At 33.4% G+C, this 14,304-nt stretch overlaps 6 protein-coding genes across 8 annotated transcripts; 3 read left to right on the forward strand and 3 right to left on the reverse strand.

Moving 5' to 3' along the window:
- Positions 1-1,119: 1,119 nt before the first annotated feature.
- Positions 1,120-2,129, forward strand: LOC106326031 (WUSCHEL-related homeobox 7-like). The gene is made up of 2 exons (XM_013764071.1): positions 1,120-1,546; positions 1,647-2,129. The coding sequence occupies exons 1-2, from the start codon at positions 1,180-1,182 to the stop codon at positions 1,853-1,855; spliced, it is 576 nt and encodes a 191-aa protein (XP_013619525.1). The 5' UTR covers positions 1,120-1,179; the 3' UTR covers positions 1,856-2,129.
- A 932-nt stretch (positions 2,130-3,061) lies between these two features.
- LOC106324664 (26S proteasome non-ATPase regulatory subunit 7 homolog A-like) lies at positions 3,062-5,493 on the forward strand. Of its 2 annotated transcripts, none has more exons than XM_013762620.1 (10): positions 3,062-3,370; positions 3,528-3,620; positions 3,709-3,790; positions 3,940-4,036; positions 4,115-4,190; positions 4,299-4,357; positions 4,525-4,647; positions 4,804-4,861; positions 4,937-5,022; positions 5,096-5,493. In XM_013762620.1, the coding sequence occupies exons 1-10, from the start codon at positions 3,184-3,186 to the stop codon at positions 5,174-5,176; spliced, it is 942 nt and encodes a 313-aa protein (XP_013618074.1). In that variant the 5' UTR covers positions 3,062-3,183; the 3' UTR covers positions 5,177-5,493. The 2 variants fall into 2 exon arrangements, with proteins under 2 accessions (XP_013618074.1, XP_013618073.1); XM_013762619.1 differs by having other exon boundaries at positions 3,063-3,370; positions 5,111-5,493.
- Positions 5,494-5,712: 219 nt separating this feature from the next.
- LOC106323133 lies at positions 5,713-6,147 on the reverse strand. Its single transcript, XM_013761297.1, has one exon. It carries the CDS (start codon positions 6,091-6,093, stop codon positions 5,713-5,715), a length of 381 nt encoding a protein of 126 aa, XP_013616751.1. The 5' UTR covers positions 6,094-6,147.
- A 603-nt stretch (positions 6,148-6,750) lies between these two features.
- On the forward strand, positions 6,751-8,010 carry LOC106325821. The gene is made up of 2 exons (XM_013763869.1): positions 6,751-7,330; positions 7,486-8,010. The coding sequence occupies exons 1-2, from the start codon at positions 6,921-6,923 to the stop codon at positions 7,724-7,726; spliced, it is 651 nt and encodes a 216-aa protein (XP_013619323.1). The 5' UTR covers positions 6,751-6,920; the 3' UTR covers positions 7,727-8,010.
- Positions 8,011-9,108: 1,098 nt separating this feature from the next.
- Positions 9,109-10,193, reverse strand: LOC106323134 (deoxyhypusine synthase-like). The gene is made up of 4 exons (XM_013761298.1): positions 9,938-10,193; positions 9,707-9,861; positions 9,327-9,549; positions 9,109-9,230 (listed from the first exon to the last, which is right to left on the reverse strand). Exons 1-4 carry the CDS (start codon positions 10,133-10,135, stop codon positions 9,141-9,143), a joined length of 666 nt encoding a protein of 221 aa, XP_013616752.1. The 5' UTR covers positions 10,136-10,193; the 3' UTR covers positions 9,109-9,140.
- Positions 10,194-10,838: 645 nt separating this feature from the next.
- LOC106325431 lies at positions 10,839-12,431 on the reverse strand. Of its 2 annotated transcripts, XM_013763474.1 has the most exons (4): positions 12,135-12,431; positions 11,681-11,730; positions 11,162-11,353; positions 10,839-11,078 (listed from the first exon to the last, which is right to left on the reverse strand). In XM_013763474.1, the coding sequence occupies exons 1-4, from the start codon at positions 12,272-12,274 to the stop codon at positions 11,062-11,064; spliced, it is 399 nt and encodes a 132-aa protein (XP_013618928.1). In that variant the 5' UTR covers positions 12,275-12,431; the 3' UTR covers positions 10,839-11,061. The 2 variants fall into 2 exon arrangements, with proteins under 2 accessions (XP_013618928.1, XP_013618929.1); XM_013763475.1 differs by lacking the exon at positions 11,681-11,730 and having other exon boundaries at positions 10,847-11,078; positions 12,131-12,431.
- Between the last annotated feature and the right edge of the window lie 1,873 nt (positions 12,432-14,304).

Below are 14,304 nucleotides of genomic sequence, written 5' to 3' on the forward strand. Positions count from 1 at the left end.
CATAATAATTTCATTAGTGTTGCTTATTCTTTATTATTTTAATAATTTTAATATATGATTTACTAAATTTATTTCTTTATTTTTTAATAGTTATAGTTTATGATTTCATTTTTTTTATTTTTAAGGAACTTAACTTAATTTAAATATAATGATTTTTTGTAAAATAAATTGAAAAATATAGACTAAAAAGACATCTTCAAATAAATATACTTTATTGTAGGTCTACGATACCCTAAACCACAAATTTCAAACCCTAAATGTTTTGCTTGATAATCAAAAAGTCTCAATTATACAAAATATAAACTACTAAACATTAATATGCAGATTTAAGTTAATAAAACAAAATCAAAACAAAATCTAAAATCTAACCCTACGAAATTAATCACTAAAAGACATAACATGTTAGAACCATTTGTTTCTAAACTATGAACATTGTCTAACACATGATAACCAAATTAGTATATATTCTTCAAAATTGTTCAATTATATGAAATTTTAATTTATTTACTTCATATTATCCATTATATTGATGATTAGTTAAAAATATCACAATAATTATTTTTTTACATTTTCAAAATTAAATTATTAGATCAAATTAGAGTGTAGACTCCAAAATAAGTCTATAAGGTAGACTTCGTAGGAAGTCTATATATATGTAGACTTCTTTTATTACGTGTAGACTTCCGAAGGATAAAAACGTAAAATATATTTCTGTTTTTTTATTTGGTCATAACTCATAAGGGTTAAATAGTACTTTCACTATCTCTTTAGGTTGGCTTTCCATTTGACTGAAATTGAGGTACACTTTTAGGTTTGACTTGAATATTTAGGTTGTTTTTAGCAAATGTCCCCTCTTTCGAATCCCAAAAACAAAAGCATGCATTTCGTAATAAACAACGAATTGATTCTGTTTTATTTCTTCTACATCTATAATACACAACACTAAGTAAACGACACACAAGTTAGACACATTTATTTTATTATTATCGTTATTGTATCCTTTTGATTGTTATCACAACAAAAAAAAACATATTATACAAAAATTCAAAAAGATACCATCAAATCATATCTATATATTCAAACCTTCATAGATTCACGTCACTAAGTCCATCTTAACACACCTAATCCCATATACAAAAACGTATTCAAACCAAACACTAGTTAATATATATTGAAATAATGTCGTCAGAAGGATTCTCCATTAAAGCTAGAGGCTTAGGTAACAATAACAACATGGGAGGTGGAGGAACGGGGACTAAGTGTGGACGGTGGAATCCAACGGTGGAGCAAGTGAAACTTCTGACGGATCTGTTCAAGGCGGGGCTACGAACACCAAGCACCGACCAGATTCAAAAGATCTCTACGGAGCTGAGTGTCTACGGTAAGATCGAGAGCAAGAACGTGTTCTATTGGTTCCAAAACCATAAAGCTAGGGAAAGACAAAAGCGTCGTAAAATCTCCACCGTCGATTACGATCATCGTCAAGACACAAATCTCTCTCTTTCACATCGACACAACCCATGTCATCACCAAACACCACCTAAAGGTTAATAAAGATCTATTTACCATTTTTCGACATGTTACATTGTATATATCAATATATGCACATGTACTAAAATGTGTTTTTTTTTTCCCTCTTTCTTTAGATACTTTCGGAGGCCGTGAAGAAGAGGAGAATGTGATAGAGACATTGCAACTCTTCCCATTATCGAAGGTTGAAAGAGCTAATATTACTGCTGCGAGCTACAACGAATACATAAGAGAGCATGTCAATACGACGGTGTTTTCCACATACTCATCATGCGGTGCTGAGATGGAACATCCACCGTTGGATCTTCGACTAAGCTTTCTATGAATGTGTTTTCATTTTAACGACTCTAATGGAATCCAAAAAAAAAAAACATGAGACCCAAATATGCGGAGTTATATGCTAAGAACCCGATCAGAAGATGATGTGCTAGAATTAACATTGGTGTCAAAACTCAAAAGAATATTCATGAATAAAATATCAAATATTTTCGGTGTAATGGATTAGCTAGGTTGGTGTAGTAGCACTTTAGAAGTTGTAGTGACATCTAGCTATCATGCGACTGGGACTTGTAAGAGCAGCATTATCGCGCAAAAAAAAAATGGGGTGCTTAACCCTATGGACCCCACAAAAATGGTAAGCAACGATGTTTTCAGCTGCAAAATAGGCTCCGTATTTTGTTTGTTGCTTCTACTATTCGCGGACCCTACCGACACATGGCGGTTCGCGATTGATTTGTTTTTAATTTTTTTTTAATCAAATAAAAAAAAAGAAAAAAAAATGGGATAAAGATGCTCTAACAACTATAATCGTATCCCGAGCCATTATTATTGTGTGTTTTTTTAGCTAAAACATTAATTAACCTTGTTACACCATTTTCTACGATTAGTAAATGGGTGTAACTGATTATTCACTTATTCATAGAAGGAATATTATGAATTAAAGGAATGATTATTTTTGGAATAAAAAAATGGAATGATAAATTAAATGGAATAAGAACTGAAAATATTTTTGGAATAGCATTCCACTCATTCACGAAGGATTATGATCTTGAATAAAAGGAACAAAATTTACAAAGGATTTACTTGTTTTGTTCCATTCCAAAAATAGGATATATGGAATTGTTTCTAAAAAGTTTTCATGTAACTGGTAAACATTTTATGGAAACACGTGGATCCATTCCAAATAGTTTTATTCCACAAAATGACATTCCAATTCCAGCCTATGTGTACAACTACAATTTATCAAAAAAATACGAGAATATTATCAAAAAAAAGATTACAAAAAAAAACCCATTGCAATAGGTTGAAAATACTCTAGTTAATTAAATCCTTTGGCATATAAATTTGAAGAATCTTTCTTCTCTCAATTAAGGGATTGGTCTTTAAAACACAAGCACTGCTTCGGTTATTTCCATTTGGTTCGGTTCGGTTATCTCTCAGCCTCTTCATATCGGGCTTAAGATTTAAGCCCATTATCATCTTACAAGCCCAATCCAGAAAGGAGTAGTAATAAAAAGAGTAGCAATTAGCTCAGAAGAAGAGTTTTCCTGAAGAAGAAGCAAAAGCTTAGAAGCTCCGTCGCGAAACCGCCAGATCGGAACTTCTCCATTGATCGGAATCACTAGTAGCAAGGCAAAGGTCGATTCTCCGAACATGGACGTGATAAAGACGCAGCAGATATCAGCAAGGACCATCGAGAAAGTCGTCGTTCACCCACTCGTCTTGCTCAGCATCGTCGACCACTACAACCGCGTCGCCAAAGACTCGCGCAAGCGCGTCGTCGGCGTTCTCCTCGGGAGCAGCTCCCGCGGCGTCGTCGACGTCACCAACAGCTACGCAGGTATCGCCTCTACCTTTCTCAGATCTCAATTTAGGGTTTTGGATTTCGATTGAGCTCGGTTAGGAGTTGGATTGAATGAAAAAATGTAATCTTTGGATGATTTTTAATCTCTGGACACGTCAACAGGAGTGACAATTTGGTGAATTTGATTTTGTAGTGCCGTTCGAGGAGGATGACAAGGATCCGAGTATATGGTTTCTTGATCATAACTACCATGAGTCGATGTTCCACATGTTCAAGAGAATTAATGGTACTTCTTCTCTGAAAGGCTAAAGCTTAGATACTATATATAATGATGAAGGAAGCATGTTTTTTAACGAAAAATCTTTGATTTTCAGCTAAGGAGCATGTTGTAGGTTGGTACAGCACAGGTCCTAAACTTCGGGAGAACGATTTGGATGTTCACGCGTTGTTCAGTGGGTTAGTTTTCCAGCTTAATCATTCACATTCTTATTATGTTTTGTTGACATGGGAGATGGATTGAGGATTGACTGGTTAGTTTTAAGTTAGGGTAGAGCATTTTGATTGTTAATTAAGAAGCTTCGTTTTGCTTTTGGTTGGTGCTGCAGCTATGTTCCAAATCCAGTGTTGGTTATAATTGATGTCCAGCCTAAAGAACTTGGGATCCCCACTAAAGCTTACTATGCAGTGGAGGAGGTCAAGGAGGTAACATACGCTTCCTAATCTTTTCGTTTTGTACAGTTGTGTCCTTATATTTAACCAGCTTGACTATTATCTCTTCAGAATGCGACTCAGAAAAGCCAGAAAGTCTTCGTTCATGTTTCCACAGAAATAGCCGCTCATGAAGTCGAGGAAATTGGTATGTCTACAAGGTTTACAAGTCTGGTCAATAAAATCGTTTTATGATTGGATTTGAGGAAGGTATTATGACACTTGCCTGTTTTTTTTTTTCCTTGTTCTCTAATAGGTGTGGAACATTTGCTCAGGGATGTGAAAGACACAACGATCAGTACCCTTGCGACTGAGGTATTTGACTTCACAATATTTCAACGTTTCATTATCTTCCCTTTAGTCGTGAAATCATGATGGCTGGTGCTTGGAGGATTCATATCGCTGTTCTTGCAAAGTTGTTATATGAACAAAATGGTTACTGTTTGAAAACTGAAATAATGTGAAATTGTATTTTGCACCAGGTCACTGCGAAACTTACTGCTTTGAAGGGGCTGGATGCACGTCTCCGGGAGATCCGGAGTTACCTTGACCTTGTAGTTGATGGGAAACTCCCTCTAAATCATGAGATTTTATACCATCTGCAGGTTAGAATTTTCATGTGTTTTAACTGTACAGATTATGGTTATAACTTCAGGGCATTATCCAAAACTTTGTGATTTTTGCTCTTTGCAATTTTATAGTCACTGTCTGCTGCAGTAGATTTTTTTAGCTGATAAAACATTTGATAATAAAACCTACAGGACGTTTTCAACTTGCTTCCGAACTTGAATGTGAACGAGTTGGTCAAGGCCTTCTCAGGTGAGTTTCTTTCGTCAGTGTTATTATCGTTGTACTTCTTGGATGCATTAGTCTTACTGAGTTTATTACGTGCAGTGAAAACAAATGACATGATGCTCGTTATCTATTTATCGTCCCTCATCAGAAGTGTAATTGCGCTCCACAACTTGATCAACAACAAGGTCAGATCATAACTCTTTCACTCTCCTATGTTCTAAGCACTGCTGATTACTTTTCTTGTGAACTTATTCTTGGGATGATATGTTTCAGTTGCTGAACAAGGAACATGAAAAGGCAGAGGACTCAAAGCCCGTGGCCATACCCGCCACAAGCTAAATCTCGCTGATGAGATATGATTTACTTTAATCATCATTGTCTCCCTGCGATGATGAAGGCGGCCGTTGTTTGTTGTCTCTCCCAATAGAACAAGTGGGTGGTTGGAACGAGTTTAGTTTGATATCAGGTTTCTTTCTGAGTGTTGGCTTTCATCTGTTGTTCTGATTCTGAATGTGTCAAAGAGGCTTTTTCATTTTATCTTTCAAGTTGGTTAGGGCTTAGAGTCCTTTTTTGAGTGGGGTTCATGATGATACACAGTTTCACTATTAATGTGTCGAAATCTCCACAAACATCTACAATTCAAGCTGGTTCCATTATTCAAAAGTGCCTCTAGATCGAGTACTAGTTCATCAACAATAATACAGGTTTAGATAAAATATCACTGAAATTATTTAAACCATTACAAAAATATAAAATATAATTTTAAAGTATAAATGAATAAATTAAATAAAACTTACCAGTTAAAAGGTAAGTCCTATTTTATTTATATTTTAATAAATTGCATTACATACTTTTATTAAATTACTTATATTATACTAATTTAACCATTTATAAAACACTGCGGCTGGTGGTGGTTTCTTCTCACTAAATCCGTAAACACCATCAGTCTCTGCCATCCATGTACATCGAGTACATCTTTTAAAATCTCTAAGCGCATCGTAAATGTCGAACACACCTTTGGTTACTTTACCTTGATGAAATTCACAAAAGTATAGTGTACTATTAAAAAAATTAACATAAAACTGCCAACGATATGATTCACCGTTCTTAAGAGCACGCGACCCTATATCATCGTCTGCTGATTTACAATGCACATCAAGAATATATGTATTATTATTCTTAATTTCGACTTTCATTAGCGGCCCTGTAATGGGAATTTTATAACCTTCTGAACATATCAATGATAATATCACCATAATGGTTATAGTAAACCAAAAAATAGATTTGAGATTTTTCTTCGATGAGTTTGTCATGATGATATGCTTGTAGTGAAGCCATTAATGTTATCAAGAATTCATAATTTATATAGCAAAATAAATTATATTAATTTAATTTAAATACCGAAATTAGTTTAAAAAAAGTCACTAGAGTTCTTGAGTAGTTATAAGAAAGCAAAGTTGCTCAAATAATTCCAAAGGGTATAGATTTAGACAAATTAATTGTCTAAGATACATTTTCCCATTGAAAATAACTTTCTCTCAAATATGCCCTTTTATATAAAGTTTATAATCATTTTTTATTATATTATATAATATATAATTAAAATAACCACTACGAAATACCATCCAAAGTTATAAAGTATACAATAAAAAGACATAACAGATGCTAAACTAATTTTGAATAGCTAAATTAGTTAAAAGTCACAAAAATATATGTGAGGAATTATAGGTGATATTAATGATATTGTCTTTTTAATAATTCATAATCTATATCTAATAAGATATGAATACACTATAAAATAATGTATATTAATTTATGTTGAAATAACCTAAATTAAAATAAATATGATTCTCTTCTCTGTGTGTTTTTGGAGAATACAAAATCATTAAACAGACTCTGAACAGAAGAAACAGAGTACACGAGGAGTCAGTGAGTCACTGTTTGTCTCGTGTCCCGATTTGGTTTGTTTATTAGTATATGTCCCACCAGGCGAAGTAGAGCGAGAGAAACTTTGCCTTGAGATTCTGACAAGATTCAAAGATCACTTACAACTTGCGAGGAGGATTCATCATCTTGGTGGGTGATGGAACCCGTACAGCCACATCTTGATACTCTTGTCTCCGCTAAAGCAATCCATGGCTCAAGTAGCTATGACGACGACAGAAAAAGAAAAGAACTCAGCACCAGCAACGGAGAGTCTCATCAGAGCTGCTCCAGTGGAGAGGAGGAGGAAGATGAGATGGTGAAGGATGAAAAGAGGAGATCTAACGTGTCCGTGTGTTCAGTGGAAGTAGATCTGGAGCTTGGTTTGCCTGAGAAACCGGTACATTTGTTGTCGGAAGATGAGAAAGATTGCAGAATCTGTCACATGAGCTTGGAGTCAGTGAATCTTGAATCCGGTTTTCCTATCGAGCTTGGTTGTTCTTGCAAAAATGATCTCGCTGCTGCTCATAAACATTGTGCTGAGACTTGGTTCAAGATCAAAGGAAACAAGTAAGAAAAACTATATTGTCTGAATATTTGGTTAATTTTGTCGGAATGTTTCTATATTTAGAAAGCTGTCTTCTCTTGAGTGAATGATGCTTTAGTGTGACTATAACTCATGTTTTTTTTTATTGTGATGTGATTTTATGGTTTGGTTGCATCAGGATCTGTGAAGTATGCGGGTCAATTGCTGGTAATGTTATTGGAACCGTTGAGCCGGAGACTGAGAATAGTCGGAGTGAAGTAAATGGTACAATGACGCAAGCTATGAGAACATCTGGTCCACGGTTGGCGGAAGCTAGAAGCTTCTGGCAAGGTCACCGGTTCTTGAATTTCCTTTTAGCTTGTATGGTCTTTGCGTTTGTGATCTCATGGCTCTTCCACTTCAACGTTCCCTCCACATAGCAAAAAAGTAAGAGTCCAACATCATAAAAAGAAGGTAAAGACAAGAAAACGGGTTAAAGTAGCAAAAGTACATCCCTCTTGTGCCTTGTTACACTTTTAAGTTCAGTGAAGTTAGCTTAAGACCTAGGAGAGCTAAGTGATGCCGATTTTTCGGGTTTTCATTTCCATCTAAAAAGGTTTTGTGGTTGCCAATAACGTATATAGAGCCTAGCTTAATGCAAGTGCAGTGTTGTGAAGTCTCTTATCTCATTTCATTGCATTTATGAGAAATCTGATCACTTATACATTGCATTTGCATCCCACGAGCAGAGCCGGGCTTGACCCAAGCCCAACACATTTGAAACATTTGTATGGGCCCCCATTCTGTGGGGCCCCTTTTTAAAAAACCTTATATATATATATATTAATATGATAATGGATAAAATATTAAAATGCAAGAGAAAATAACAAATGTAATTTATAAAATAATGTAAAATTATAATTTTTATATCAAAAAATATTATAAATATTAAAAAAAATTTATTTTTATTTTTAAATTGCAAAATTTACAATTATTTTAAAAGAAATAACTAAAATTTAGTTTTTCTATGAAAAAAATTGGATGAAGTTATATAATTTTTTTAATTTCGTTTGGGACCCCTGAATTCTCAGGTCCGGCTCTGCCCACGAGTTCAATGGTTCAATGTTAAAATCCATTTTCATGAGATCAGAAGGTGGTAAGAGACAATCCATAAACAATAAGCAAAATCAAGAAGATATGAAACAAAAGTGAACGATAAGTAATTTATTTCACCATTATATAAATATATTATACCATGACCACAAAAACATATGATAAATTTTATTATTTGACAAAGTTGAAGGTAGGTCAGCTAGACCAAGAGGACTTTTTGATGATTGAAAGATCTTTTTGCCGACAATCAAGGAAATGAAAACTTTAACAACTAGGTATCATGAAAAAAATCTGGATTGAATAGAAGAAGCGATAATGAATCATTGAACTCCAAGTTGAAAAACTCAAATCATTGAATGTCATAATGATCAATGGATATTCTTTATGAGACATAAAGAATCTTTGTCCTCTCATGAATCTAAGTACAAACTAGAAATCTAGTATAACCATAAGAAAAATATCCACCTTCAGTTTCCAAATAATATTATTTGCAACAACAATATTAAAAGCATATAATCAATAAGATTTTGTTTGTTTTTTTTTACTATTTTTCTTTAGTTTGTTTTTTTCTTGTATAACTAAAAGGTATAATAGATATGTTAATAAATATATTTCAGCAACATTAATAAAATAAAAAAATAAGGATAAAACTAGAAAATTTAACAAAACTTATACATTAAAAATATAAAACGACACTTAAAATAAATAAAATAAAATTTTAATCAAATACAATCTGAGTGCTTAGGTCTTGGGCTCACAGGTTTGTTCTCTCTTTGAAGCAAATGTTTCAGCAACCAACAAAGGGAAAGCTATGGTAGCATCACAGTGCACCTACAAGAATGATCCATCATAAAAAAAAAATGTAATTAACTCTAGAACAACATAGTGTAGATGTGAAGAGAGATCAAAGAAGATTTTGAATCAGACCTTGACAGTTTTAGCAGATCCTCTTATTTTACCCCAGGACACTGCTTCATCAGGGCGTGCACCTGAGTCACTCCCATCAAACTCTTGCCCTGTGTTTATGAACACGGCGTAATCCGCACCGTTACGCATCATGTTGGCATTACATATGTGGTGCTTCGGCAAGCCCCCTCCAAGAATGATCATCCCTGTCTTTCTTGGAGTTGCATGTACGCCATTCATAGCTCTTATATCTATTCATAATTCATAAAACATTAACTGGTTAGAGGACAAAAGTGAACAATTCATAATTTTTTTTGGAGGTCAGGGCTAATGTTTCAAGTGGCTGTGCTAAGATCCGGCCCTGATCAAAATCAGAGCTCAATTAATTAACATCCATAAACAGATCACTAACCATATGATGCTGAACAAGATATCGAATTGTCTCTCTAACACCAGATGAAACAAGATTCGAAGTGAACCCCAGAAATATCTTACACCTCACGGACTCATTCTCCTCTTCAGCTACTGTAGCTTCATCAGCAAGTCTCCATTCTAGCTTCAATACAATTCAAACAGCATGTTAGGTCAATGTCACAGTCATAAAAAAAAAAACTTTGAAGCTTTCTTGAAACCATTTGATTGACGATATCAATCGCTTCGCCTAGATTCGAAGCTTGGAATCCTGTAGTGAGCATTGATCGGAGAAGCTTAGGGTAATTGACTCCTTGATTAAAATCGTATCCTTCGATTTTGTCGCACTTGCCTTCTAACGATTCGGATTCCTTGAAAACCGTGGAGTGAACGGTAGAGAAGACAAGATCCTCCTCCATATTGGTCGAAGAACGAACTGGAACTGTGAAGGAGTTGAGTTCTAGGGTTCTAGGACAAGAAGCTTTGCTGAGAAATGATTGGTTCGGTCCGAATCTAAACTCGGTTTTTAAATAATCCTGCGGCATGGCGCGATTGGATCCGGTATTGGTTTAGTTCGGTTTATCCGGTACACTCGTTACTTTACTCGTATATGTGTTTTTCTTTGCGGCTCTGTTTCTGATGGTGCTAGCTCCCTCTTATTTCAATTACTCGAAAACTTGAATTAGTCAAATCTTATATATTTATTTGAGCCCTGCGATAACTTTTTTTTTTTTGTTTTTATCACAAAAATAATTTTTATTAAAAGGTAAAAATACATGAATTAACTAATTTAGATTTAAGGTTTAGAGTCAAAGAGTAGAGTTTTGGGTTTAAGATTTCATATTTTAAAAAATTAAAAATTAAAATTAAAATTTTCAAAATAAAAATGATTATTTTGGTCTTTTTTTTTTTGGTATATTTTTGTGACAAAAACTTAAAAATGATTATCCGATAGAATTGCCCTATTTATTTACATCCTAATAGAAACAGAAAAAAAAAACTCTGCTTTAAAGTAACAGACCGAGAGCAATAGACGTTCTTCAAAACCAGTCTAGAATGTTACACATGTGTAGTAGTATTTGGTTTTGGTGATTTAATTTGATCAAACACGAGTATTGATCATGAAGAATATAACTTGTTATTAAGTTTCTGGGTATTTTATTTACTGGGTTTGTGCCATACATATGTGGTACATGTGGTTCATTAGTTGCTCTCTTAAACCAACGTACTAATCCCCAGTATTGTATAATTACAAAAAAGAACATAAAAACAAAACCCAAAAAGATCGCACAGCAAAGTCACGTTGATTTATCTGGCCATCAGTTGGAGTAGTTATAGGTTGGTCTTAGTAATACAAGGAACCTGACACATGAAACAATCTATTGATAAGTTGATGTAGTTATTATGGAATAGAGACTACTAGAAGGTATGAAAACGGTATATACCTTTCCACCAATTTCCTCTGGAAGCAGAGGCGGTTGTGTCAGTGCGATCATCAGTTTCTTTGGGGTGATGATGTGATGGAGAAGTGGAGGAGGCATCATGAGCTCGTGGAGGTGAATAGTGTTGCTGGCCTCCGTAGTAGATGGATGAGCTGAAATACGAAGCTTCTCTTCTTTCATGACTGCTTCTCTCATCTTTGGAAACACACACCCGAAAAAACTTATATGATATATCATATTCGAATTTTTTCACTTCATCAAATTGTATAAAGTTTGAATCACTATAGACTAAGCAATCGTTTGATGCAATCATCCCCACGGTCTTGCTTCAATATACACACTACACTTCAACTAGAATAATATTTTTGAAGACTAATAAGTAATAAGTGACTTTTTCTGAAGAAAACTATATATTATTAATTTATTATAGGTATATGAATTGAATTTACCATTTTATTATTCTAACAATAACAGAAAATGAAAAATCAGTGTATGTTTTTTTACAAAAGAAACGTAGATTACCAGTGGTTTGAGAAATGATACTAGTGTGATTTCCCTTCTTGCCTGCTACCTGCATTATAGAATGGGTTCAAATCATCTGCAAACTCAATTATAAAAAAAAAAAAAAACTCCGGACCACATATACATACATACACCGACACATGGTATTTTATATGTATCCATAAGAGGATCCATGCATGAATCTGATAATTTCTATGCTTACTTGTCGTGTAGCTAGTAAGAAAAATTCTTTACGACTTTGTATGAAAAGCCTTAATTATCTTTTTTTTAGCCTCAATTATCTATTACAATTTATTTCCAGAAAATCTACATAAAGTGCATCATATATATTTCAGTTTTATTATAGTTGTTATGGATATGTAAAATCAACAATTTTCAACTAAATTCTATACAACATCGAAATATACATGTTATATGCACATACTAACATATGTAAAGTATATAGATTACCGGAGGAGGGAAAATGGAGTCGAGTATAGTTGAACAAGACGAAGCAGAAGAAGCAGAGGCAGCTGACCCTCTCGGGCCAAACAAATGATCAAACGAAGAGGGTGAAGAAGATGAGGAAGGAGCTTTGGTTTTCTTGATGTCCATAAATGGTCAATATATGTAGTAATTAGTGACTAATTAACTAAATTTTAATTACAATGAGTTTTCTTGACAGAGAGAAGGATGTTGATTTGTTGAGTGAGAGAGAGAACTAGTAAGATAGAAATGGATAATGTATAGTTTAATTAATGATGACTTTGGTTTTTTCTTATTTGTTTTGCCCTAACTCCCCAACGGTCTGTTATATAACCAACTTCTGATGAGAAAGGAGATGGGTTCACGTGATCCCCACGTGGCTCTGTCGCCGGCTTCAGCTCTCTCCACTCTGCCACGTGTCTTTTCTTACAGATGCTGTGGATAAACTTTGCTTCTTCTACATTTAATTCACCCTCTGTGTATGTCATTTGGATAAGTTCTTGACCTGACCGCCTCGCTTCACTTTATACACATGAAAAACAAAAACTCGTGTTGATCTTTGGCATATACATGCACACTCAAATCTCCATTTCCTTCATTTCTTATATTAAATGCTATGATAATTCGATCATGCATGTGACTCAAATCGACTTTTTCTTAAATGTGTAGCTTTTTCTTCTATATAATATTTTTTAGTTCTGAATAACATTATTTTGGAGTATGGAGTAAAGGGTTATTCAATGACATATTCAAATCTCGAATATTAAAGTTTTGACCTAAATAATTAGTTTTGATCCAATGTAGGAGATGGATTGTTGTAAGACTTGCAACATTTTTTTGGTTGAAAATAAGAATATGAATATAAATATATGGATAAGAATATAAATATATGGATAAGAATATAAATATAAATAAGAATATGAATAATCATAAGATATGGAATCTATTTCACATTCATTCGTAGACTTATTATATATAGCACATTATACTCCTTTAATTGATATATATATATATATATATATATATATATATATATATAAGTAACTTTAATTGATATATATATATATATATATATTAGATATACTGATTGATATTTTGGTATCTAGCTATAAGTTAGATTGGTAGAGACTGTAGTTTTGGATTTTTTGCTTTAAGATTTAAAGAACTAAACCTAAAACTGTAGAAAAATTGATTTCTAGAACCACTATGGGGATGATTGGTAAGTGATGTAACTTTATATTTTTTGCTGTAGAATTTAATCTGTAGATTTATTTGTTGTACATTTCCTTGTTGTAGATTTCTAAAGCACTAATTTTTTGTTCTGGAAATAAAACTCTCTACGACCATTTTTTTGCTGTGAGTTTTTTAATGAAAGCAAAGCTCGATTGGTTAATATATATAGCTGTAGACTAAATTTTGGCTGTCCAGAGCATCTACAGCCCCAACCAATCATCCCATATATTTCTTTTTAAAGATTTTGGACTCTAACTTTAGTTTTTATTAATAAAGCTTGATTGCTTTGATTTTATTGTTCTAAAGAGAATTACGGCTATGTAGAGCACTCAGAACCAACACCAATCACCCCAGTATTAACCGGTAAAGATGTATTTGATCTTTTTAGCAGATATTCCGATCTAAGCCAAGTATATATCTGTAGATTTTGGCGGTCAAGTGAAGTTATAATCATATCAAAATTTGATCTCATACATTGATTTATTCCAAATTTAAAGGAGGGCTTGCAAAACAAGCTGGAACAGTTAGGCATATTCCACGTTTATCTTCTCTTAGATTTACATTTTATCTTCTCCAGATCTAGCAGGATTCGCCATATAATAGTTACTTTTGGATATATAATTATATATAAGAATCAAAATGATTTGGGCGGATATATTGATATGAGTTATTCTTGGGTTCACCTTTAGGTTCACCAACCAATAGAAAATTGTCATTTTAAATCTAGTATCTTTTAATTAAGGAAACCAAATAACTTGGCAAATTATATTATTTTTTCAAAATAAAATTTAAAAATAAATAAAAATAATATATAAAAAACGAATTCAAAAAAAAAAATGTTGTCAACAAAACACTAAACCCTAAACTCAAATCCTAAACCCTAAACTCAAATCCTAAACCCTAAATCCTTGGGTAAACCCTAAATC

This window comes from Brassica oleracea, chromosome C2 (genome assembly GCF_000695525.1).
Source record: "Brassica oleracea var. oleracea cultivar TO1000 chromosome C2, BOL, whole genome shotgun sequence".
Taxonomy (NCBI): domain Eukaryota; kingdom Viridiplantae; phylum Streptophyta; class Magnoliopsida; order Brassicales; family Brassicaceae; genus Brassica; species Brassica oleracea.

Excerpts from the sequence above, each read along its gene's own strand:
- LOC106326031 (XM_013764071.1), top strand. The coding sequence starts at position 1,180 with ATGTCGTCAGAAGGATTCTCCATTAAAGCTAGAGGCTTAGGTAACAAT. Across the intron at positions 1,547-1,646 it reads TCACCAAACACCACCTAAAG|ATACTTTCGGAGGCCGTGAA; the intron begins GTTAATAAAGAT and ends CTCTTTCTTTAG.
- LOC106325431 (XM_013763474.1), bottom strand. The coding sequence starts at position 12,274 with ATGGACATCAAGAAAACCAAAGCTCCTTCCTCATCTTCTTCACCCTCT. Across the intron at positions 11,731-12,134 it reads CTCGACTCCATTTTCCCTCC|GGTAGCAGGCAAGAAGGGAA; the intron begins TCCGGTAATCTA and ends TTCTATAATGCA. Across the intron at positions 11,354-11,680 it reads TATCATTTCTCAAACCACTG|ATGAGAGAAGCAGTCATGAA; the intron begins GTAATCTACGTT and ends GTGTTTCCAAAG.
- LOC106324664 (XM_013762620.1), top strand. The coding sequence starts at position 3,184 with ATGGACGTGATAAAGACGCAGCAGATATCAGCAAGGACCATCGAGAAA. Across the intron at positions 4,037-4,114 it reads CAGTGGAGGAGGTCAAGGAG|AATGCGACTCAGAAAAGCCA; the intron begins GTAACATACGCT and ends TTATCTCTTCAG. Across the intron at positions 4,648-4,803 it reads AGATTTTATACCATCTGCAG|GACGTTTTCAACTTGCTTCC; the intron begins GTTAGAATTTTC and ends TAAAACCTACAG.
- LOC106325821 (XM_013763869.1), top strand. The coding sequence starts at position 6,921 with ATGGAACCCGTACAGCCACATCTTGATACTCTTGTCTCCGCTAAAGCA. Across the intron at positions 7,331-7,485 it reads TTCAAGATCAAAGGAAACAA|GATCTGTGAAGTATGCGGGT; the intron begins GTAAGAAAAACT and ends TGGTTGCATCAG.
- LOC106323133 (XM_013761297.1), bottom strand. The coding sequence starts at position 6,093 with ATGGTGATATTATCATTGATATGTTCAGAAGGTTATAAAATTCCCATT.
- LOC106323134 (XM_013761298.1), bottom strand. The coding sequence starts at position 10,135 with ATGGAGGAGGATCTTGTCTTCTCTACCGTTCACTCCACGGTTTTCAAG. Across the intron at positions 9,550-9,706 it reads CATCATATGGTTAGTGATCT|AGCTATGAATGGCGTACATG; the intron begins GTTTATGGATGT and ends AATAGATATAAG. Across the intron at positions 9,231-9,326 it reads GATCTGCTAAAACTGTCAAG|GTGCACTGTGATGCTACCAT; the intron begins GTCTGATTCAAA and ends TCATTCTTGTAG.